Raw genomic sequence first — 23,587 nt, forward strand, 5'->3', positions numbered from 1 at the left:
TGTGGTACAAGCTCTTCCTTTATAGTCCACATTAGCCTCACTGCTGGTGAAGTATACATCCAGCTATGCACACTACACTGGTCACTATGGGCTGCCTGAGTCTGAGCTAGAGGCTGAGCTAACTGTGACTGCAATTCCCACTGGGCTGCAACTGATGACTCGACTCGACTCACTGGATGACTGGATGACTGATTTGGTGTGTGTGACAGACTGGCCCCTCCTATCTGTGGCAGCGAACCAAATACTAGCAGTCGAGAGAGTGTTGGCGATGCATTTCTTTTGAGTTTGTCTTTGGCCTCTATCAATCTCTCTGCTGTCTGATGTGCTGGTGACAGCTTGCACCAGCATACTTTACATTTTAGCTTTGTACCAAAAGGCCATGATGGTGTCCTCTTGGGTAAAATATTCCGGAGGTAAAATAATCTCCCATTCGGATCTCCGGGCGGGGACTACTCAAGAGGATGTCGTTGTCAGGAGAAAGGAAACTGGCATTCTACGGATTGGAGTATGGAATGTCAGATCCCTTAATCGGGCAGGTAGGTTAGAAAATTTAAAAAGAAAAATGGATAGGTTAAAGTTAGATATAGAGGGAATTAGGGAAATTCGGTGGAAGGAGGAGCAAGACTTCTGGTCAGGGGAATACAGGGTTGTAAATACAAAAGCAAATAGGGGTAATGCAGGAGTAGGTTTAATAATGAATAGGAAAATAGGAATGCGGGTAAGCTACTACAAACAGGATAGTGAATGCATTATTGTGGCCAAGATAGATACGAAGATCACGCCTACTACAGTAGTACAAATTTATATGCCAACTAGCTCTGCAGATGGCGAAGAAATTGAAGAAATGTATGCTAAAATAAAAGAAATTATTCAGATTGTGAAGGGAGGCGAAAATTTAATAGTCATGGGTGACTGGAATTTGGCAGTAGGAAAAGGGAGAGAAGGCAGCGTAGTAGGTGAATATGGATTGGGGGAGAGAAATGAAAGAGGAAGCCGCCTGGTAGAATTTTGCACAGAGCACAACTTAATCATAGCTAACACTTGGTTCAAGAATCATGAAAGAAGGTTATATACCGTATTTACTCGAATCTAAGCCGCACTCGAATCTAAGCCGCACTCGAATCTAAGCCGCACCTGAAAAATGAGACTCGAAATAAAGGAAAAAAAAAATTACCAAATCTAAGCCGCACCTGAAATTTGAGACTCGAAATTCGAGGGGACAGAAAAGTTTTAGGCCGCACCTCCAAATCGAAACAAAGTTGGTCCATTGTAATATGAGACACAATTAAGGTCGAATGAATGACGATACAGCTACAGTAGTTTGGTTCGAGTCATAAGCTTAGCAGTTAAGCTTTACCAGGTAGCCATTGCTATGCGTCAGGCGCTCCATCTGTATTTATACGGGTGCCCTTCCTTTTTCACGTGCTTCGTCTGGTTTGAATCGATTGCTTATTTTGCTTTGAGCTGATAAGTGCCGTTTTCTTTGTTATAGGTGTTTGTGTCATTCTTAAGCTGAAAATGCATTACTGCACTGTGTCATGCATTGTTTGTCACATTTTGATAGTGAGTGTTTACGGCCTGTCGCGGCTCGTGGCATGGCTTGCTTTTGTGCGCGCTACCGCCGAGTACAATTTAAAAAAAAAGAAAGAAGAGAGAGGAATCGTCTCATTAGCGAAACAATGGCAAGAGACTGCTATTTGTTGTTACTTACACTGCTGCTTTCTTTGATGATGATCAACAAGAATCAAATAATAGACTGCGTATGATAGAACATGTTCTGAACGAGAGTTAGGCGAAAATTTTTCTCCATTTGAAAATCTTTGCGGCCGCTTCTATATTACATCAAATTCTGCACAGAAATTAGAGTCATCTTTGATTTAAAAATCTACTCACTTGCTGTGCTTCATTTCTGATTGTATCACTATTAGGCATAAGAATAATATGAATATAAACATGACACGATACGTATATTCTTCTGCATTTGCTGTTGTCTCACTCTAGTTTCGTAGTTTATTAGGCAGACAGGATTTAAATGAGAGAACAGCAAACACGAAAGAATACATGGCAAAATGTTTATATTCGTATTATTCTTATGGTGAAGAGAATACTGTATGTGTTTCAAATTTCATCAGGTTCCTATTAGCAACCATCTCTTCTCACAGATAGCAAAAAATTCAGAACGTAGAGTTGGCCATATTGACAAACATCCCAAACAGTCTTGCCAGTCAGATTTTCGTAGTACACTGAAATTGTGCTACATTCGAAGATGAACAATACGGAATTTGTATTTACTTCTTCGGATAATGTATGAAAATGCAGTGGTCGAAACTCGCGGCGGAGAAAAAACCTCGTCTTCCACTTTTTTTTTTTTAATTTATTTACTGATGCAGAGGTTTTGGCGCCAGTATTTATCTTTGTGCCTACAAAGCATGCCTGCATAGTGCTACATATATTCGACGGCAGAAATTAGTTGTGGCGGCACCCACCAACATTTTTCATAACTTCCGCTTGCTTTGCACTCGATTCTAAGCTGCAGACGGTTTTTTTTTGGATTACAAAAACTGGAAAAAAAGTGCGGCTTAGATTCGAGTAAATACGGTACATGGAGATACTGACAGGTTTCAGATAGATTATATAATGGTAAGACAGAGATTTAGGAAGCAGGTTTTAAATTGTAAGACATTTCCAGGGGCAGATGTGGATTCTGACTACAATCTATTGGTTATGACCTGTAGATTAAAATTGAAGAAACTGCAAAAAGGTGGGAATTTGAGGAGATGGGACCTGGATAAACTGACTAAACCAGAGGTTGTACAGAGTTTCAGGGAGAGCATAAGGGAACAATTGACAGGAATGTGGGAAAGAAATACAGTAGAAGAAGGATGGGTACCTTTGAGGGATGAAGTAGTGAAGGCAGCAGAGGATCAAGTAGGTAAAAAGACAAGGGCTAGTAGAAATCCTTGGGTGACAGAAGAAATACTGAATTTAATTGATGAAAGGAGAAAATATAAAAATGCAGTAAATGAAGCAGGCAAAAAGGAATACAAACGTCTCAAAAATGAGATCGACAGTAAGTGCAAAATGGCTAAGCAGGCATGGCTAGAGGACAAATGTAAGGATGTAGAGGCTTATCTCACTAGGGGTAAGATAGATACAGCCTACAGGAAAATTAAAGAGACCTTTGGAGATAAGAGAACCACTTGTATGAACATCAAGAGCTCAAATGGAAACCCAGTTCTAAGCAAAGAAGGGAAGGCAGAAAGGTGGAAGGAGTATATAGAGGGTCTATACAAGGGCGATGTACTTGAGGACACTATTATGGAAATGGAAGAGGATGTAGATGAACATGAAATGGGAGATATAATACTGCGTGAAGAGTTTGACAGAGCACTGAAAGACCTGAGGCAAAACAAGGCCCCGGGAGTAGACAACATTCCATTAGAACTACTGACAGCCTTGGGAGAGCCAGTCCTGACGAAACTCTACCATCTGGTGAGCAAGATGTATGAAGCAGGCGAAATACACTCAGACTTCAAGAAGAATATAATAATTCCAATCCCAAAGAAAGCAGGTGTTGACAAATGTGAAAATTACTGAACTATCAGTTTAATAAGTCACAGCTGCAAAATACTAACGCGGATTCTTTACAGATGAATGGAAAAACTAGTAGAAGCCGACCTCGGGGTAGATCAGTTTGGATTCCATAGAAATGTTGGAACACGTGAGGCAATACTGACCCTACGACTTATCTTAGAAGCTAGATTAAGAAAAGGCAAACCTACATTTCTAGCATTTGTAGACTTGGAGAAAGCTTTTGACAGTGTTGATTGGAATACTCTCTTTCAAATTCTGAAGGTGGCAGAGGTAAAATACAGGGAGCGAAAGGCTATTTACAATTTGTACAGAAACCAGATGGCAGTTATGAGAGTCGAGGGACATGAAAGGGAAGCAGTGGTTGGGAAGGGAGTGAGACAGGGTTGTAGTCTCTCCCCGATGTTATTCAATCTGTATATTGAGCAAGCAGTGAAGGAAACAAAAGAAAAATTCGGAGTAGGTATTAAAATCCATGGAGAAGAAATAAAAACTTTGAGGTTCGCTGATGACATTGTAATTCTATCAGAGACAGCAAAGGACTTGGAAGAGCAGTTGAATGGAATGGATAGTGTCTTGAAAGGAGGGTATAAGATGAACATCAACAAAAGCAAAACGAGGATAATGGAATGTAGTCGAATTAAGTCAGGTGATGTTGAGGGTATTAGATTAGGAAATGAGACACTTAAAGTAGTAAAGGAGTTTTGTATTTGGGGAGCAAAATAACTGATGATGGTTGAAGTAGAGAGGATATAAAATGTAAACTGGCAATGGCAAGGAAAGTGTTTCTGAAGAAGAGAAATTTGTTAACATCGGGAATTCATTGCTGAAAGTATTTGTATGGAGTGTAGCCATGTATGGAAGCGAAACATGGACAATAAATAGTTTGGACAAGAAGAGAATAGAAGCTTTTGAAATGTGGTGCTACAGAAGAATTCTGAAGATTAGATGGGTAGATCACATAACTAATAAGGAAGTATTGAATAGGATTGGGGAGAAGAGAAGTTTGTGGCACAACTTGACTATAAGAAGGGATCGGTTGGTAGGACATGTGTTGAGGCATCAAGGGATCACCAATTTGGTATTGGAGGGCAGTGTGGAGGGTAAAAATCGTAGAGGGAGACCAAGAGATGAATACACTAAGCAAATTCAGAAGGATGTAGGTTGCAATAAGTACTGGGAGATGAAAAAGCTTGCACAGGATAGAGTAGCATGGAGAGCTGCATCAAACCACTCTCAGGACTGAAGACCACAACAACAACAACAGCAACAACCAAAAGGCCTTCATCTGAAGTAGAAAGCACACACACATTCACACAAGCACAACTCACACATGACCACTGTCTTTGGCTGCTGTGACTGGACTGTGGCCATGTGTGACCACATGTGTGGAGCTGTGCTTTTGTGAATGTGTGTGTGCTTTCTACTTCAGAAAAGGCCTTTTGACTGAAAGCTAAAATGTATGGCAGTCTTTTCGTTGTGCATGTGTACGATTCAGCATCAGCTCCACATGCTCAGTCATAAACAATTCTTTTCAAGATATTGTGTTATTCCATGCTGGATATTTCATTGTTTCATAAATCCACAAAAACTTTTATTAAACTGCATCCCTTTAAAGTGCTTGGAATTAATGTTGCCCAATGTGAACCACATGGAGGGTGTGCATGCAGGCTTTGCAAATCATCATGTGGCTTTGATGAACAAAAGATTTTTCATCATACAAGAAAAAGGAGATACGTTTGGCTAAAAAGTACAAAATACAACATATGCTTCTAAGTGGTTTTACAGTTCTTTATATATCTACATGTAATGGTGCAATTTTTTCACTTTCTTGTTTATTTTCTGTGTCACATGAATAATGAGTTCCCTGTCTTTTCTAGATAAGAAATGGAAGCTTATGTTTCCGTTACAACCTCAACAGCATACATACTGAAGAACAGTCTGTCTGTTTAAGTTATGTTAACATCAGCGATGGCAACTGGCATACTGTAAAGGCAAGTAATGGGATTCCTTCACTTTTTCTTAAAAAAATTAAGTTTCTTGTATGTGTAGTTACAATTATTTTTAAAGTAAAGCTACACTATAATCTTATGGACATAGGAGCATTTATTAATCTAACTCATTTGGATTTCAGATTTCACGTTATGGCTCACTATCTATCCTCCAGTTAGATGATGGCGAATTTACTAGATATAATCAGACCACCTCATTTGAAGGACATCAGCTATTAGTTGTTGATAAACAGGAAGGTGTGCATGCAGGTGGAAAAGCAGAGTACCTAGGCATGAATACATTGGAAATTTTTGCTGATTATAAGAATGGTAAGATCTGTTCATAAGTTGTTTCACTCAGTTTACAAATCATGATCAGAGATGAAATGGATATCAGGCACCTATCAAGTATCTGACCTATCTGGCTTAATTTTACTATCTGACCAAATAGCAGATAGTATATCAATATCTGGCACATGCCAATTTTCAACAAATTATTAAAATTTCATAAAACTGACTTTCTTTAATTCACATGTAAGATATTCTAAACACAAATAAAGTCACAATATCTTCAAATAAAAACACAGTTTATTATTAATGTTAATGAAAAATAAGTTAGTGCTCATGCTGAAGTATAGGCAAATTATGGTGAATGAACAGAAATATCATTCCATTAATAGGTAATAAGTGGTTTCACTTGTATTCACAAACAAGGCGTGATTCATAGAAAAGTCTTTTAGGTTGCTGATAGATACATTCTGACAAACTTTGTCATATTTGGATACTGTGTTGCATTAGGTGACCACAACTGGATCTTTATAGTTTGTGGAACCTTTTCCAAATACACACTAAGGTGACAAAAGTCATAAAGTATTTAATTATTTGTCCATGAGACCTTGTTGGTATATAGAATGTACATAAGATGTTGGACATCATTTAATACAGAATTCTTTCTATCATTTTAGCATCATTAATCTCTTGTGGTTACACTACTTATTACTGTTGCATTATTTGTATTTGTTCAGTGATTACAATGTTACTATGGTTTCGGTGGCTAAGACTGGTGAATTATTATTCATACTGGGCACATCATTATTTATAAAAATACTCTTTCAGTCTGCAGAAGCAGTGATCAATTAGATATTCCTTTACTGCAGCTTTGAACCTTGCTATGTTGTTTATTGATTGTATGTTACTTGGCAGTTTCCTGAATATTTATTGTCCAAGGTGTAGAACTCCAGTTCGGCAAAGCTTAGTTTTTTTATGGTGCATATGGAAATATATTTTTTGCCTTGTTTTTGAGCATGTACATCTTCATTTTTGAGGAAGAGTGTGGAATCTGCAGTTTTCTGAAGAGTGGCTTGCAAGATTTTCTGTTTGGCACTTTCTATGATTCTTCTGATTCTTTTTTGGATTCTAAATAGCTTGATGGTATTTTGAGAAGCTCCCTAGAAAATGACTCCATACTTCAGCATTGATTGGACACTTGCATAGCGCACACTTTTTAGGTAGTCTTTACTACAGCAGCTTTAAAGGATCCTCATTTCATAGCAGAATGTGTTCCATTTTTTGCTAAGATTGTCAATATGACATTATCCTGGACGCACAGCCCAAGAAACTTTGCCAGGTCAACTCTATGTACAGCTTTGTTTGACAGCTGGATATTTATAGTTTGTGGAGCCTTTTCCTTGACGCTATGGAAGTTGATTGCTACAGTTTTTCCTTCATTTATGATTAACATATTGTATGTGAACCATTCTGCTATGCTATCCATTGTCTTTGTTGTGTTTTCTTATAGTAGGTTTTCTGATTTTGTAGTAATGAGAAAGCTCGTGCCATCAGCAAACTGGTAAGCTTTTTGACACTGTACGTTTATTTGTAGGTCACTTACATATAGGAGGATCAGCACTTGTCCCAGTACTGACCCTTGGGGAACATCATATTTCATGCCTTGGTAATCTCAGTAATGGTTTGTGATTTTGCAGCAAGTCAATATGTTGTATTTCCTCTGTTTGTTTCTATCTGCAAAGCTATGACCTGATCAAGTCATTAGATATGGCTCTTATGGCTAGTTGATTTAATTTCTGTAGGAGTGCTTCATGACCTATAATACTGAATGCTTTTGACAAGTCAAGGCATACACCAGTGATATAATTACCACTGTCCACTTTCTGGTAAATTTCACTTAGGAATTCATAGATAACACTGTTGGTTGAGTGGTTCTTCCTAAACCCGTGTTGTGCTGAGGATAGGATTTGATATATTTCCATAAACTCTGCAAGTCTTTCATGGAAGACTTTTCCTGGAATTTTTGAGAAGATAGACAAGAAGGGGAAGTCCATGATGCCAGTGAACTATTGCGTAAATATGTTAGTGGTTTTTCAATTCATTCACTACATCATTTTATTATTTTATCAGGTATATGATCTACTTCTGAGGACTGTTTTGTTTTTAAGGTTTTTATTATGGTTAGGCCGTGCAAATGACTTTGAAGCTCATATCACGCTCAAACCCAATGCTCGGCCTAAATTTTTTCAGGCTCTGAACATTCCTATGGCCCTTCGTGATAAGATCAAACGGGAGCTGGATCATCTCACTGCTTCAGGAGTCTTGCTTCCTGTCACTTCCAGTGAGTGGTCCTCTCCGGTCGTTGTCGTTGCTAAGCCAAATGGTGATGTTTGTCTTTGTGGCAATTTCAGAGCCACTGTAAACGCTCAATGCCTTATCGACACTTACTCTATGCCTCGACCTGAAGAATTGTTCACTAAACTTGCTGGAGGCCAGTATTTTTCTAAACTTAACCTGTCAGAAGCTTATCATCAACTTCTCCTCGACGCTGCTTCCAGGCTGTTTCTGGTCCCTAACACACCTTTCGGCCAGTATCAATACCAACGACTGCCATTTGAGGTTGCCAGCGCCCCTGCTCTCTTTCAGCAGTTCTTGGAACAATTATTGCTCCCTGTCCCTGGGTGTATAAATTACCAGGACAACATTGCTGTCACTGGCTCCACCACTGACGAACATCTTCAAAATCTCCGCACACTTTTTCATGTCTTACAGACTGCCGGTCTTAAGTGTAATCTTCAGAAATCACAATTTTTTCAGGCATCTATCACGTACTTGGGGTTTCAACTCTCTCGGCATGGTATTCGTCCACTTCAGCAAACTGTCGCTGCGATTGATGCCCTTCCTCGCCATGCATCTGTTAAGGAACTGCAGGCCTTCTTGGGGAAAACAGCATACTATCACACGTTTTTACCATCTGCTGCTTTGGTGGCTCAGCCGTTGCGTCGCCTGTTGCATAAAAACGTGCCTTTTCATAGGTCCGCGTCATGCAATGCGGCTTCCCAGAAATTGAAGACTATGCTGAAACAGGCCCCATGCCTGGCTACTTATCGACCTGGCCAACATCTTGTTCTTGCCACGGACGCCTCTCAATACGGGGTCGGTGCAGTCCTTGGGCACCGTTTTTCTGACAGTTCTGATCAACCCATTGCTTATGCCTCCAAAATGTTCACGGATGCCAAACAAAAGTATTCTCAAATTGAAAAAGAAGCTTTGGCCATTATTTATGCTCTTCATAAGTTTGGTGTTTTTCTCTATGGATCCAAATTTCATCTTGTTACAGATCACAAACCACTTGTTTCCTTGTTTCATCCATCAACGTCACTTCCCGACAAGGCTGCACACTGCCTCCAGTGTTGGGCTCTTTACTTGTCTCGTTTCAATTATGAGATTCATTTCCGGCAAATGGCTCAACATGCGAATGCTGATGCACTGTCTCACCTTCCCATGGGTCCTGATCTGGTATTCGATAGGGACGAACTTTTGTGTTTCCACCTGGATGTTGCCGAGCAGCGGGTTGTGGATGGGTTTCCCATCACCGGGGACCGACTGGCGGTTGCTACGGGTTCTGACCCTACCCTCTCGCGGGTTGGGAGGGTTGGCCAGATCGTCCATCCGCTAAGACTTCTGACCCATTGCAGAACTACTACGCTTTCATGTTACCGCCTCACGGCTAGGGATGGTGTTATCCTCCTTTCCACCGAAAATGCTTCGCCGCATGTTGTGGTACCTGCGTCTTTGCGTGCTTCAGTCTTGCGCCTCCTTCACCAAGGGCACTGGGGTGTCTCTCGTACAAAATCTCTGGCGCGCCTGGCATCGAAATCACACACACATGGTTGCTGCCTGCGGCCCTTGTGCATCACAGGCCACTGCCCCGAAGTCATCTTTGTCACCGTGGCCTTCGCCTGAGAAGCCCTGGGAGTGTATTCATGCTGACTTTGCGGGACCTTTTTTAGGTACTTATTGGCTTCTCGTTATTGATGCCTACTCTAACTTTCCTTTCATTGTCTGTTGCACGTCATCTACCACCACAGCAACTACCAATGCTCTAGCTCGCATTTTCTCTTTGGAAGGCCTTCCCTCTACTCTTGTTACTGATAATGGTCAGCAATTTGCCTCTTCTGATTTTGCGGATTTTTGTGCCCGTCATGGCGTCATGCGTGTCACGGGCCCTCCATTCCATCCAAAGTCAAACGGTGAGGCTGAACGAATGGTCCGCACATTTAAGACTCAGAGGAGGAAACACCTGACTTCTTCTGCTGCTGATGATGCGCTTCTCCAATTTCTGGCTTATTACCATTTCACCTCCATGGGCGACCACAGCCCGGCTGAGCTCTTACATGGCCGACAGCCCCGCAAGCTACTTCATCTTCTATGGCCTTCCACCTCATGGCCGCGGGTGCCTTCGCTTGGCCGGTTCACTGCCGACAACCTTGTATGGGTACGGGGATATGGCAGGTGGCCAAAATGAAGTCTGGCTGCATCTTACGACACCAAGGCCAACGCCTGTGTGAAATCCAGACGGACACAAGTGTTGCAGTGCGTGATTCGGACCAGCTTTGGCCTCGTGTGCCGGCAATGCCTGTTCCAGATACCGCTACACCACCTTCGTCTCTACCTGACACTCAGGATACTGGAATCTCTCATTACTCACAATGCAGTCCTCTCACCATCATATCGCTGCCAGCAGAAGAACTGACACCACCAGGAGACATGCCCGTGCAGGAACCAGATGACCATCATCTGTCGAAGCAACTTTACTTGCCTCCTTCTCCTACGGATGTGGACACATCGCCCATGTCTCCTGTTATTACAACCGGACTTGCCGCAACGGGCCAATTGGTGCATGGGGCCCCAGCAGATTCGGCCCCCACGTCTCCCATCATCTCGACCCATTGTCATCGTGGACACTTCCGTCCGTACGAGAAGCCTCCTCCTCGAGACTTTATGGCCAGTCAAACAACACCTATGGACATTAGCAATCTACAGGCCACCTCCATCAAGACCCGTGCAAAAACTTCAAAGGGGGGAAAAGTGTTGTGACTCGCCGATCTTTCAAAGTGTCGTCATGCAGTTACGCGCATCCTCTACATGCGGCGCTGTCTGCCAGCCATGCAGCAGCAGCGCCACCTAAGCGGCCAGCCAGCCAGCGGCCGCTAGACTCGGACTCAGTTATGATTTCACTGTTAAAGTGTACACACATCTTACTCTGTTTACTTGATCTGTGACTTTCATGTATTGCGTCTTCCTTGAAATATATTTGTTCAACTTGAAGTTATAACAGTGGTGATGTTGTAATTTGGTTACTTGGAGTAATCTAACTGATTAGTGGCCCACTTATGTTCATAAAACAGCTATTGAAGGTATTTGCTACTTTCCTGGGCTCTGTTATTTTCTCTCCAGCTTGACATAGAGTGATATTGGCATTTCTGTTAGTGACAATGCCTGTCTGCTGTTTCACAACTTTCCTCATGGCTTTAGTCTTGTTTCCAGCAGACTGAATGTATAGATCATTTGCCTTCATTTTTGTTTCCTTGACAACTTTTTTAAATATTGTCTTGTATTTTCTGTAATAAGCATGAAAATCATCATATACCTGTTGCATTTTTATAATATCATATAGTTTTCTCTTTATCTTGATTGAGATCTTTATTCCAGTTGTTGCCCAAGATCTGCTTCTATTATTAGACCTCATTCTATGTTTCTTTATTGGGGAATCCAGTTTCATAGTACTTGCTAAATATTTCCATAAATCTGTTGAACTTTTCTCATATACTTTCATGTTTCCTTAGCTAACAGTTGTCCGAAGGTGTCTATGTTCTGTTCGCTTAGGATTCGTTTTCTTTGACTAGTTCTGTTGGCATTGTGGGTTTAGGTATTGGTACTGTATGGAAAGCAATATACTGTCCATTACGGTCACTAAATTCTGTTTTCAAATGGTTCCAGCCTGGAAGCCATTTTTTCTACATTTTAGAATATTTGGTCAATAGTGGTACAAGTAGTTTTGGTAATTCTAGAGGGAGAGTTTATAGTGGCCTATAAATTATATGTTGGAAGAATGGTCATGAGATTTTGTTTTACATTTGAGTTTTTCTGGAAATTTATGTTGAAGTCACCATATACTATTAGATTTTTCTTGTTAGCTTTATGTTTGCTGAGTGCACTGACTAGTTTCTGTAGGAAAATATGTGAGTCCCCATCTGGGCTTCTGCACAAGAAAATTATTATTGTTTTTAGTGATGTTATTTCTGTAGCTGAAATTTAAAAGTCTTCCTCTTTTCCCAATATCTCTAAGGATTTTAAGCAGTGATGTTCAGTGTTACTTTTAACAGAAATGCGTGTCCCACCATGGGCAGAGGATGTCCTACAGACTGATGAGGATAATGTTAATCCTCGTAATTTTGTGACTCCTAATATATCACTACTCAACCAATATTCACTTAAACATATAACAGAAGCTTCCTTGAGCTCATCTGAAAAGGGTATTTCGAAATCATTGATTTTATTTGGAAAAGATTGAACATTCTGATGAAAGAGTATGAATTTTGTACTTCTGTCGAGTTCAGGTGCATGTGATTAACCACTTACCTTCTTTTTTACCTGTTTGTTTTCACTACTGGTGTCTGCTTGGTGTTCCTTTTCCTGGTGAGGCCATAGAAATCCTTGTTCCTTGTTCATGGACATCTTTTGCGGTTCTTTTGTATTCTGACTGTGGATGTCTTTTCTCCTGTACCTGTGGTTGTGGGGGGCAGGGGGGGGGGGGGGGGGGGGGTGTTACGAGTGTTCAACACCAAGGTTATCAGCAGTAGCTGTGGTTGTATTTTTTGACATTTTAGTTCCATTGCCTATAGGTGTCTCTTTTCTGTATTTCTTCGTAGCTGCACAAGTTTTATCGCAAACAATTCCTAAAGTACATGTTACAGCTTTGCTCAAACAGCTACTCAGTACAGTTTTTGTAGAGACTTGTTCTATAAAGATTGGTTTTCTTGTAATGTGGTCAACATTCTGTATTAAATTTGCTAGCGTTTTAGCAATGAGCGACTTCCAGCATTGTTATAGTGCTGTCCATATATTGTAAATAGTTCTCTTAATGTGAGAAGTTCAAAGAATGTTATGTTATGATAGGCCTTGCACACTTTTGGAACTGTCTGTTTATTTTTTAAAGCTCCGAATTTATGACTGAGTTATCCTGCAGGTCACATCTGTGTGGCATGCTAGTAACTACGATGTTGGGCACTTTGAAATCACGTATTTAGTTTTTAAGCACTGTGTAGCCTGTTTCCCCTCATTCTGGTAAACATCATTGCTTCCGCCCATGATTATGATGGTATCATTCTTAGATAAATCATTTAGTGAGTTACCGTTTTTTATTATCTCAGTCAAACGAACATTCAGTTTCGTTATTCCTGTAGCCATAAGTGACGTACCGTACTATAATTGTTTATTTTTTCAGCAGTTCTCCCGGCGAGGCTCTCACCAAGCACCATAGCTCATTTTTTTTAACTTCACTTGTTTACTACTTGCTGACATTATCTTGGCCATGTGCACTGACGTAGATATGTTTGTATATTTTGAAGATGCAGTTAGGTTGTTTTTTGGATAGTTTATTCTTTGGCTGTCAGTTTGTTCTTCAACTAACACACTGTAATTTTTTCCTGTCATATCTGTTGAATATATATTGTCTGTGTTAAATTGTATTCACTTACCGTTAATTGTTTTAGTGGGCCTAATGAAAGCTTTATGTTTTCCTTCAATTGTGTTTACATTTTCTTTTCCTTGTTCGATGCACACACTTCTGTTGTTACTATGTGTATTTGTTCTTAATAGTTTTAGCTCATCTTTTAGTCACAAGATATCATTTATTAGCATTTCAGTTATGAATTGTTCAGTATTTAAATCATAAGTTTTTAATATCTCAGCTGTGTGCATACACTGTTCACTGTCACAGAAACATAATGAATTTTTTGTATTGAGCCACTGGATGCAGAAGGAGTGAATCCATAGTTGGGTTTCAGCACAAATTCAGAAATCTTTTATCACTGTTTCATCACATACAAGGCAAGAAACAGCCATGTTTTTTTGTTCTTAGGACATGAACCTGTATAACGAGCACCTCGAAGTGCCATCATATTTAAGCTATTATTAAAACTTCAAGACAACATTGTTATCATTAACTATGAACCACTGGCACTCAGATAGCTGTATGCACTACAGTTGTTATTGACACTGTCTTATTCACTACAAATCATCACATAATTAGGAACCACATTCTGGCATGTCTAATATGGTAGCCATCTTGTAAGGACGTGCACATTCACAGATGGCAGTGCATTGTTGGAGATGTCATTGGTACTCAGATGATTTGTGTGAAAGGCTTCCATGGCCATTATGGCCACACAACAGGAATTAACAGACTTTGCATGTGGAATGTTGTCAACAAGGTATTGTGCAAGTTGGTGGTGTCTCCACAATGGTGTAGGCTATGCTGTGTTTACATGGAATGGACTGGGTCTTCTGGTTCAACTTAACTGGTCACTGACTGCAAATGATTATGTTTGACAATTTGCAGCCATCCATGACCTTCATCTTCCCAAACAACGATGACATTTTTGTGGATGACAATTCATCCACGACTGGTCTGAAGAACATTCTGGACAATTTGAGTCAATGATTTGGCCACCCATACCACCTGACATGATTCCCATTGAACATTTATGAGACATAATTGAGAGTATAGTTCATGCACAAAATCCTGCACCAGAAACACTTTCGCAGTCATGGACAGCTAGAGGGACAGCATGGCTCAAAATTTCTGCAGGGGCTTCCAATGAGTTGTTGAGTCTATGCCATATTGAGCTGCTGCACTATGCCAGGCAAAAGGAGGTCTGACATGATATTAGCAGATATCCCACAACCTTTGTCACATCAGAGTAAAGTTAACAAACGCAATCAATTCAAGCTGTCCTCAAATAATAGTCAGTCTCACATTTGTTTGTTGATTGTTACAGTGACTATTATTAGTTCAGTTACCACTTCATTAAAGCAATCCCAAAATATGTCATGAGCTTCACAAGTCACATTTGATTCAGTTTTGTCTCTTCTGCATTTCTGAGTAGGCATTGGAAGTGAACTGCTACTTGTATAAGATTGTTCACAAAATTCCAATAGGATCTTCTGTTGAGCTCTCTCAGCTTCAAGAAACCCCAAATAGTCTGTCTTGAATCTTGGGATTAGAAAGATGCCAATCAAGTAATTTGAATCTTTATTTAAGGAGCTGAAATGACTTTCTAATTCAGCTTTTGAACCATATCCTCAGGGGTTCTTTGTGCTGTCTCATCTTTATCTAAATACTTGCTTAATACTGCAACATATGGTATTACTTCAGATATGGAGGAAAGACCAGACTTTTTATGTTATTTCAGTGAGCAACACAACAAGCCACAAATACTTTTAAAATGTTTTTATTGCACAGCCATAACTGGTTTTGGTCATTCGTGCCCATCTTCAAAAGGCTAACATGTTCATTTACATAAATGCTTTCATTAGCAATATGTTATCAGTTCCGCCACTGCACAAGAATATTTGAAACATAGAAGTGTCAATAGATATTCAAATGTTCTTGTGCACTGTGGATCTGACGGCATGCTACTGGTGAAAACATTTATGTTATTGGAAATATTAACCATCTGAAAATGGACATGACCTCTGTTATGGCTGTGGAATAAAAGAATTTTAAATATATATTTGGCTGGTTGCATTATTTACTGTTGTTTTGTTGTTCTACATCTACATCTACGTGATTACTCTGCTATTCTCAATAAAGTGCCTGGCAGAGGGTTCAATGAATCACCTTCAAGATGTCTCTCTACCGTTCCACTCTCGAACGCCACGCAAGAAAAACGAGCACTTAAATTTTTCTGTGCGAGCCCTGATTTCTCTTATTTTATCGTGATGAACATTTCTCCCTATGTAGGTGGGTGCCAAGAGAATGTTTTCGAAATCGGAGGAGAAAACTGGTGATTCAAATTTCAAGAGAAGATCCCTTCGCAACGAAAAATGCCTTTGTTTTAATGATTGTCACTCCAATTCACATATCATGTCTGTGACACTATCTCCCCTATTTCACGATAATACAAAACGAGCTGCCCTTGTTTGTACTTTTTCAATGTCATCCGTCAGTCCCATCTGATGCGATCCCACACCGCACAGAAATACTCCAGAATAGGGCGGACACGCGTGGTGTAAGCAGTATCTTTAGTAGACCTGTTGCACCTTCTAAGTGTCCTGCCAATGAATCACAGTCTTTGGTTTGCTCTGTCCACAATATTATCTATGTGAACATTCCAATTTAGGTTATTTGTAATAGTAATCCTTAAGTATTTAGTTGAAATTATGGCCTTCAGATTTGTGTGACTTATTGCATAATAGAAATTTAGCTGATTTCTTTTAGTACTCATGCGAATAACTTCACACTTTTCCTTATTCAGTGTCAACTGCCACTTTTCACACCATACAGATATCTTATCTAAATCATTTTGAAAGTCGTTTTGATCATCTGATGGCTTTACAAGATGGTAAATGACAGCATCATCTGCAAACAATCTAAGACAGCTACTCAGATTGTCTCCTGTGTCATTAATATAGATCAGGAACAATAGCGGGCCTATAACACTTCCTTGGGGAACACTGGATATTACTTCTGTTTTACTCGATGACTTTCCGTCTATTACTACGAACTCTGACCTTTCTGACAGGAAATCATGAATCCAGTTGCACAACTGAGGCGATACTCCGTAGGCACACATTTGGTTAGAAGATGCTTGTGAGGAACGGTGTCGAAAGCCTTCTGGAAATCTAAAAATATGGAATTAATTTGACATCCCCTGTCGATAGCACTTATCACTTCATGAATATAAAGAGCTAGTTGTGTTTCACAAGAACAATATTTTCTGAAACCCTGCTCACTGTGTGTCAATAAATCATTTTCTTCAAGGTACTTCATAATGTTCAAATACAGTATATGTTCCAAAACCCTACTGCAAATAGATATTAGTGGTACAGGCCCGTAATTCAGCGGATTACTCCTACTTCCCTTTTTGGGTATTGGTGTGACTTGGGCAATTTTCCAGTCTTTAGATACAGATCTTTCTGTGAGTGAGTGGCTGTACATAATTGCTAAATAAGGAGCTATTTTATCAGCATACTCTGAGAGGAACCTGACTGGTATACAATCTGGACCGGAGGCCTTGCCTTTATTAAGTGATTTAAGCTGCTTCGTTACTCCGAGGATATCTACTTCTATGTTTCTCATCTTTGCAGTTGTTCTTGATTGGAATTCAGGAATATTATTTCGTCTTCTTTGGTGAAGGAGTTTCGGTAAACTGTGTTTAATAACTCTGCTTCAGTGGCACCGTCATCAGTTTGGGTTTTCTGCCAGATTTCGAGAAAGAATTTCGTTGTGGAAATTATTAAAAGCATCTCACATTGAAGTACGCACCATATTTTGAAAATTCTGTAAAACTTTGCCAATCTTGGGGATTTTGTGTTCTTTTAAATTTGGCATGCTTCTTTTGCTGCTTCTGCAACAGCGATCTGACCCGTTTTGTGTACCATGGATGATCAGTACCATCACTTATTAATTTATGTGGTATATATCTCTCAATTGCTGTCAACACTATCTCTTTGAAAACATTCCACAACTTTTCTACTCCTACATTATCAGATCCGAAGGAGTGAAGACTGTCTCTTAAAAAGGTGTTAAGAGCATTTTTATCGGCTGTTTTAAATAGATATACTTTGCATTTATTTTTGATGGTTGTAGGTGTTGCGGTATTCAGCCTAGCAGCAACTGCCTTGTGGTCGCTAATCCCTGTATTCGTCACAATACTCACTATTTGTCCAGGATTATTTGTTGCTAAAAGGTCAAGTATGCTTTCGCAGCCATTTATGCTTCGAGTGGGCTCATGAACAAATTGTTCAAAATAATTTTCTGAGAAAGCATTCAGTACAATTTTGGATGACATTTTATGCCTGCCGCCGGCTTTAAACATATAATTTTTCCAGCATATTGAGGGTAGATTAAACTCACCACCTACTATAATTGTATGAGTGGGGTACTTATTTGAAACTACCTTACTATGTTTTACCTGCCCACTTTTAGACGGAAATCCCTTCTGTGGTTCCCTGAGACCCTCTAACCTTAAAAAACGCCCAGTCTCTTCCACACAGCCACCGCTACCCATGTAGCCACCTCCTGTGTGTAGTGGACTCCTGACCTATTAAGTGGAACCCGGAAACCCACCACCCGATTGCGCACGTCAAGGAATCTGCAGCCTACACGGTCACAGAACAGCCTGAGCCTCTGATTCAGACCCTCCACTCTGCTATGTACCAAAGGACCACAGTCAGTTCTATCGATGATGCTGCAGGTGGTGAGCTCTGCCTTAATCTCGGAAGCAAGACAGGCAGTCTTTACCATTTCCTCTAGCTGCTTGAAACCAGAAAGAATCTGCTCCAATCCAAAGTGACACACGTCATTTGTACCAACATGAGCCACCACCTACAGTTGGCTGCACCCTGTACACTTCATGGCATCTGGAAGCACCCTTTCCACATCCGGAATGACTCCCCCCGGAATGCACATGGAGTGCATACTGGCTTCCTTCCCCTCCTTGGCAGCCATGTTCCTAAGGGGCCCCATTACGCGCCTAACGTTAGAGCTCCCAACTACCAGCAAACCCACCCTCTGTGAATACCCAGACCTTGCGGGCCGAGAAGCTTCCTCTGGAACAGGGTGGATGACTGCATCCAGCTCAGAGACATCATCAGCCACAGATATGCCTGAAACCCGTTCATCAAATGAACTGGGGAGGCCCTACGATCGGCCCCTCAGAAAGTTTTTCACTGCCTGCCAGACTTTGAAATGATCTCCCACTCGACCACAGGTGAGGGGTCAACCTCAGTGAAGGCAGTACCCGGGGCAGCCACAGCAGTGGACCGATCAGAGGACACGTGGGAAGTGATCATCATCCCTTGCATCCCCAAGTCCGATCCAACACAGTGACGCCCCTTGGCAGCTGCCTCAAGCTGTGTGACAGAAGTTGTTGTGGTTTCAGTCCAGAGACTGGTTTGATGCAGCTCCCCATGCTACTCTATCCTGTCCAAGCTTCTTCATCTCCCAGAACCTACTGCAACCTACATCCTTCTGAATCTGTTTAGTGTATTCATCTCTTGGTCTCCCTCTATGATTTTTACCCTCCATGCTGCTCTCCAATACTCAATTAGTGATCCTTTGATGCCTTAGAATATGTCCTACCAACCGATCCCTTCTTCTAGTCAAGTTGTGCCACAAATTTCTCTTCTCCCCAATTCTGTTCAATACCTCCCCATTAGTTATGTGATCCACCCATCTAATCTTCAGCAGTCTTCTGTAGCACCACATTTCAAAAGCTTCTATTCTCTTCTTGTCTAAACTATTCATCAACCACGTTTCACTTCCATACATGGTTGCACTCCATGCAAATACTGTCAGATACGACTTCCTGACACTTAAACCTACTCTCAATGTTAACAAATTTCTCTTCTTCAGAAACGCTTTCCTTGCCATTGCCAGTCTACATTTTATATCCTCTCTACTTCAACCATCATCAGTTATTTTGCTCCCCAAATGGCAAACTCCTTTACTGCTTTAAGTGTCTCATTTCCTAATCTAATTCCCTCAGCATCACCCGATTTGATTCGACTACATTCCATTATCCTCGTTTTGCTTTTGTTGATGTTCATCTTATATCCTCCTTTCAAGACACTGTCCATTCCGTTAAACTGCTCTTCCAGGTCCTTTGCTGTCTTTGACAGAGTTACAGTATCATCGGCGAACCTCAAAGTTTTTATTTCTCTTCCATGGATTTTAATTCCTACTTCAAATTTTTCTTTTGTTTCCTTTACTGCTTGCTCAATATACAGATTGAATAACATCAGGAATAGGCTACAACCCTGTCTCCCTCCCTTCCCAACCACTGCTTCCCTTTCATGCCCCTCGACTCTTACTCCTGCCATATGGTTTCGGTACAAATTGTAAATAACCTTTTGCTCCCTGTATTTTACCCCTGCCACCTTCAGAATTTGAAGAAGAGTATTCCAGTCAACATTGTCAAAAGCTTTCTCTAAGTCTACAAATGCCAGAAATGTAGGTTTGCCTTTCTTTAATCTATTTTCTAAAATAAGTCGTAGTATCAGTATTGCCTCACGTGTTCCAACATTTCTATGAAATCCAAACTGATCTTCCCTGAGGTCAGCTTATTTACTAACAATCATTAATGTCCTCAGAGTTCACAAGCTCCACATTGCTCCATCAATCACCACTGACAAGATGTCATATTAATAAACATATCATGAGTCACATGCAATGGCGTAGCGTCCGCCCCAGTAGCTGAGTGGTCAGCGTGCCGGATTGCCGTCCTCCGGGCCCGGGTTCGATTCCCGGCTGGGTCGGAGATTTTCTCCGCTCAGGGACTGGGTGTTGTGTTGTGTTCATCATCATTTCATCCCCATCCGGCGTGCAGGTCGCCCAATGTGGCGCCGAATGTAATAAGACCTGCGCCATGGCGGCCGGACCTGCCCCGCGAGGGGCCTCCCGGCCAATGACGCCAAACGCTCATTTCCATTTCCAATGGCGTAGCCTGTTTTTATTCAAAAAGGCAGTTTGCCATCTAAAAGGTGAAGTTCTACCTCATGCTGGTATCTTGTCAACCGTTTTTCTTGACCTAAGCTGAAATGTTTGAAGTGGACTATGAGTACTTACCACTAGCAATCATTCGTGTTACTTCAGCTGGACCGTCAATAACTCAGTTACAACCTTCTGATGTGAATGGTTGTAACTTCTTGCAGAATCATACTCAGCCTTTGAACACCTTTCACTGTTTTTGCACCTCTGTCACAGTGGGTAAATGTATTTTACTTTGGTCAATACCCCAGTGATCTGCAATGGTATTAAGCTCCCCTCCTATGTTATCTCTGGTGTGAGAATCTAGAAAAGACTTCGTAGCAAGAACTCCATGTTCCAGCTGGAATTCAGGACACAACCAACGAGGCGTGCAACTCAGGACGTGGGTTAATACCTTGTTGCTCAGAGTAATAAAACAAGTCAAAACAAGAGAATAAAAGGTTGGTTAAGGCTTTGATACATAACTTGGATTTTTTCCTTCTCCATCACCAGAAACTTGAATTCTGCACTACAAACAAATAGCAAACTTATTATTATCTCTGTTCATATCAAAATATCCTCAAATTACATGTTTTGTAGTTTATCTTGAAATTAACAAATTATTTTCAACAGTAACCTCAAATAACAAGTGAAAGTACTCAGAGAAGTCAAATAGTCAAGTTAGTTAATCAATATCACATTTGCTGACTTCACTAATGAATGACGATGACTGAATTTACCGGTCATCTGCACCTGGCCTTTGCAATCTCATTCAGACCTACATATTATGGCATGCTCTGGGGCAATGTTCAGCCAAATATCTAGTTACTGGATATTCAGCTGTCTGGCTTAGGGATGAACAGATATCCGGTATCCAGCCAAACTGCTACCCATTTCATCTTTAATTTTAATTTTGTCCACATTTTCTTCTTTTAAAATTACTAAAAGCTTTTCCTATTATTATATAAGAATTACTTTCGTTCTTGGACACTTGTTGCATATCAGTATCAAAATTTATTTTTATTTTTATTTGTGTTCTTTTTTTAACATTATCCATAACTAAGTTATGTCTACACTTCTGCATAAGTATTACTGTCCCTACACATCATTTCAACTATCTTTGTGTAAGAAGCGCACATCATATTCATCTATGAGACTGTTTTTTTCACTTTTCATTTACTTTGTGTTCAGTAAGTATATTTTATGTTGCATATAAATTTTCAGTAACGATGAACACCTCATAAAACTCTTATCAATAGGCTGTATGGATGACATTAGGTTGGATGGAAGGGTGCTCCCACTGCCTCCATCAGTGAATGTCACACAGTGGGGACAAGCAACTGCAGCTCTGAATGTGGAACATGGCTGTGGCTACTCTGACTGCAGTACTGGTTTTTGCCAAGAACCACTAATATACGCCAGTGAGATACTGAACAAATATCATTGCATGTAAGTCTCTTTCATATTTTGTTTCCAGTAATAAAAAATAATTCTCTTCTGGTATGAATATGATTTTTCACAATGAAAGAGTAATATCAACTTTGACTACATTTCATAGCGATAGCTAGACATACAGAGCCGAAAGCTGAGACTGTATTTTCACTCTACAGCAGAGTGTGCACTGGAGATTCAATATCTGAAATCTTTCCCAGTAGTCACAGTAGTTTGCAGCTCTTAAACTGGGAAAATCAAGGAGGGAACACATCTAACGGAATAGATCTGAACCATGTTTGTAAAGACAAAAGCTCTCTTGTGTCTGACTGTACAAACATTACTCTATGATAGCATGACCAGGACTGACTTTTTATATATTTCACTGTACAAAGTGTATTATATTTTGAATATATATGTAAACAGGTAAGGTAGGGAATACATTACACATTTACAAGCAAACAGCCCTGCTATGAGAATGGAATTTTGGATTTCCACTTTTACAATATTTCTGAGATTTAGAAAAGTCTACCAAGAGCTTTCTGGAAACTTAAATTTTCTAATTTTTTGGTTGTGTAACTAAAATGTTATTCTAGTAAAATAATACAATTTTGGAAACAGAAAAATTGGTCTACAAAACTATGACACTAGATTTTTGAAAGGCTAAAAGTTTTGAAGATTCCAGAAAGCAACAGTTTTGAACAAAGGTAATTTTTTAATTACAAATACTTCAGAAAAAGTAAAATGTTCTTCAGATAGAAGAAAATGATGGATTTTAAATGTAGTATGCCAGCCATACAACAAACAGTTATTAGTGGCATTAATTCTAAGTGCACACATTTTAAGTAAATTGTGAATTTGGAACATTTAATTAAATTGAATGTTTCTGCATAAACTATTCATACTATTATTTCCTGCAGCATCTAAACTATACATTGAATAATAAGGTTTTGGAAAGTATAGTCGGGGTAAGAATTGGTATATATCCTATATGCATAGTTTATACATTATAAAGTACGCCAAGTGATATGTAGACAATATGGAATAGATCATTGTCAGGAGTCTCAAAAAGACTGCAAATCATGTTTGCATTTAGTGCAATTTCAGTTTGCAATGAGATCTTTCAGGAATAATGGTATTACATCACCAGTCTCATATATGACGGCACGGGTGACAAGAGTTAAAGGATATTTGAAAGGAAAAATGATAGTTCAGGTCAAATGTGAAATAATAGTAAGACAAAGAGGCATACACCAGTTACAAAATAGGGTGAGGCAGATGGTTTAAGCCATTTGCTCTGAGGCAAAAGTAAAATACTAGAGAGAGAGGCAGATGGGCTAGTCATCAGCCTGTAGGAGATGCCGAAGACAAGAGGGTGAGATTCACAAGTATTTCTCTGCAGCCATACACAAGAGGCAGTCACATGTCTTGTCTTCCATGCCTCATGAGTGATTATTAACATATTGCTTGGCTACACTGCATCTTAGCATGGGTTCCACACTGCCCTCAAACTTGGGCCCATCAATCC

General features: G+C 40.1%; 1 protein-coding gene across 1 annotated transcript in view; it reads left to right on the forward strand.

The window, feature by feature from the left end:
- LOC126175583 (neural-cadherin-like) overlaps window positions 1–23,587 on the forward strand; it is a 162,374-nt gene that overhangs the window by 88,799 nt on the left and 49,988 nt on the right. Inside the window, exons 13-15 of the mRNA XM_049922443.1 lie at window positions 5,472–5,585; window positions 5,726–5,912; window positions 21,888–22,077. Of these exons, the coding sequence (XP_049778400.1) occupies window positions 5,472–5,585; window positions 5,726–5,912; window positions 21,888–22,077 (491 nt within the window). The remainder of the gene's footprint in view (window positions 1–5,471; window positions 5,586–5,725; window positions 5,913–21,887; window positions 22,078–23,587) is intronic.

Source organism: Schistocerca cancellata, chromosome 3 (assembly GCF_023864275.1).
Source record: "Schistocerca cancellata isolate TAMUIC-IGC-003103 chromosome 3, iqSchCanc2.1, whole genome shotgun sequence".
Lineage (NCBI taxonomy): Eukaryota > Metazoa > Arthropoda > Insecta > Orthoptera > Acrididae > Schistocerca > Schistocerca cancellata.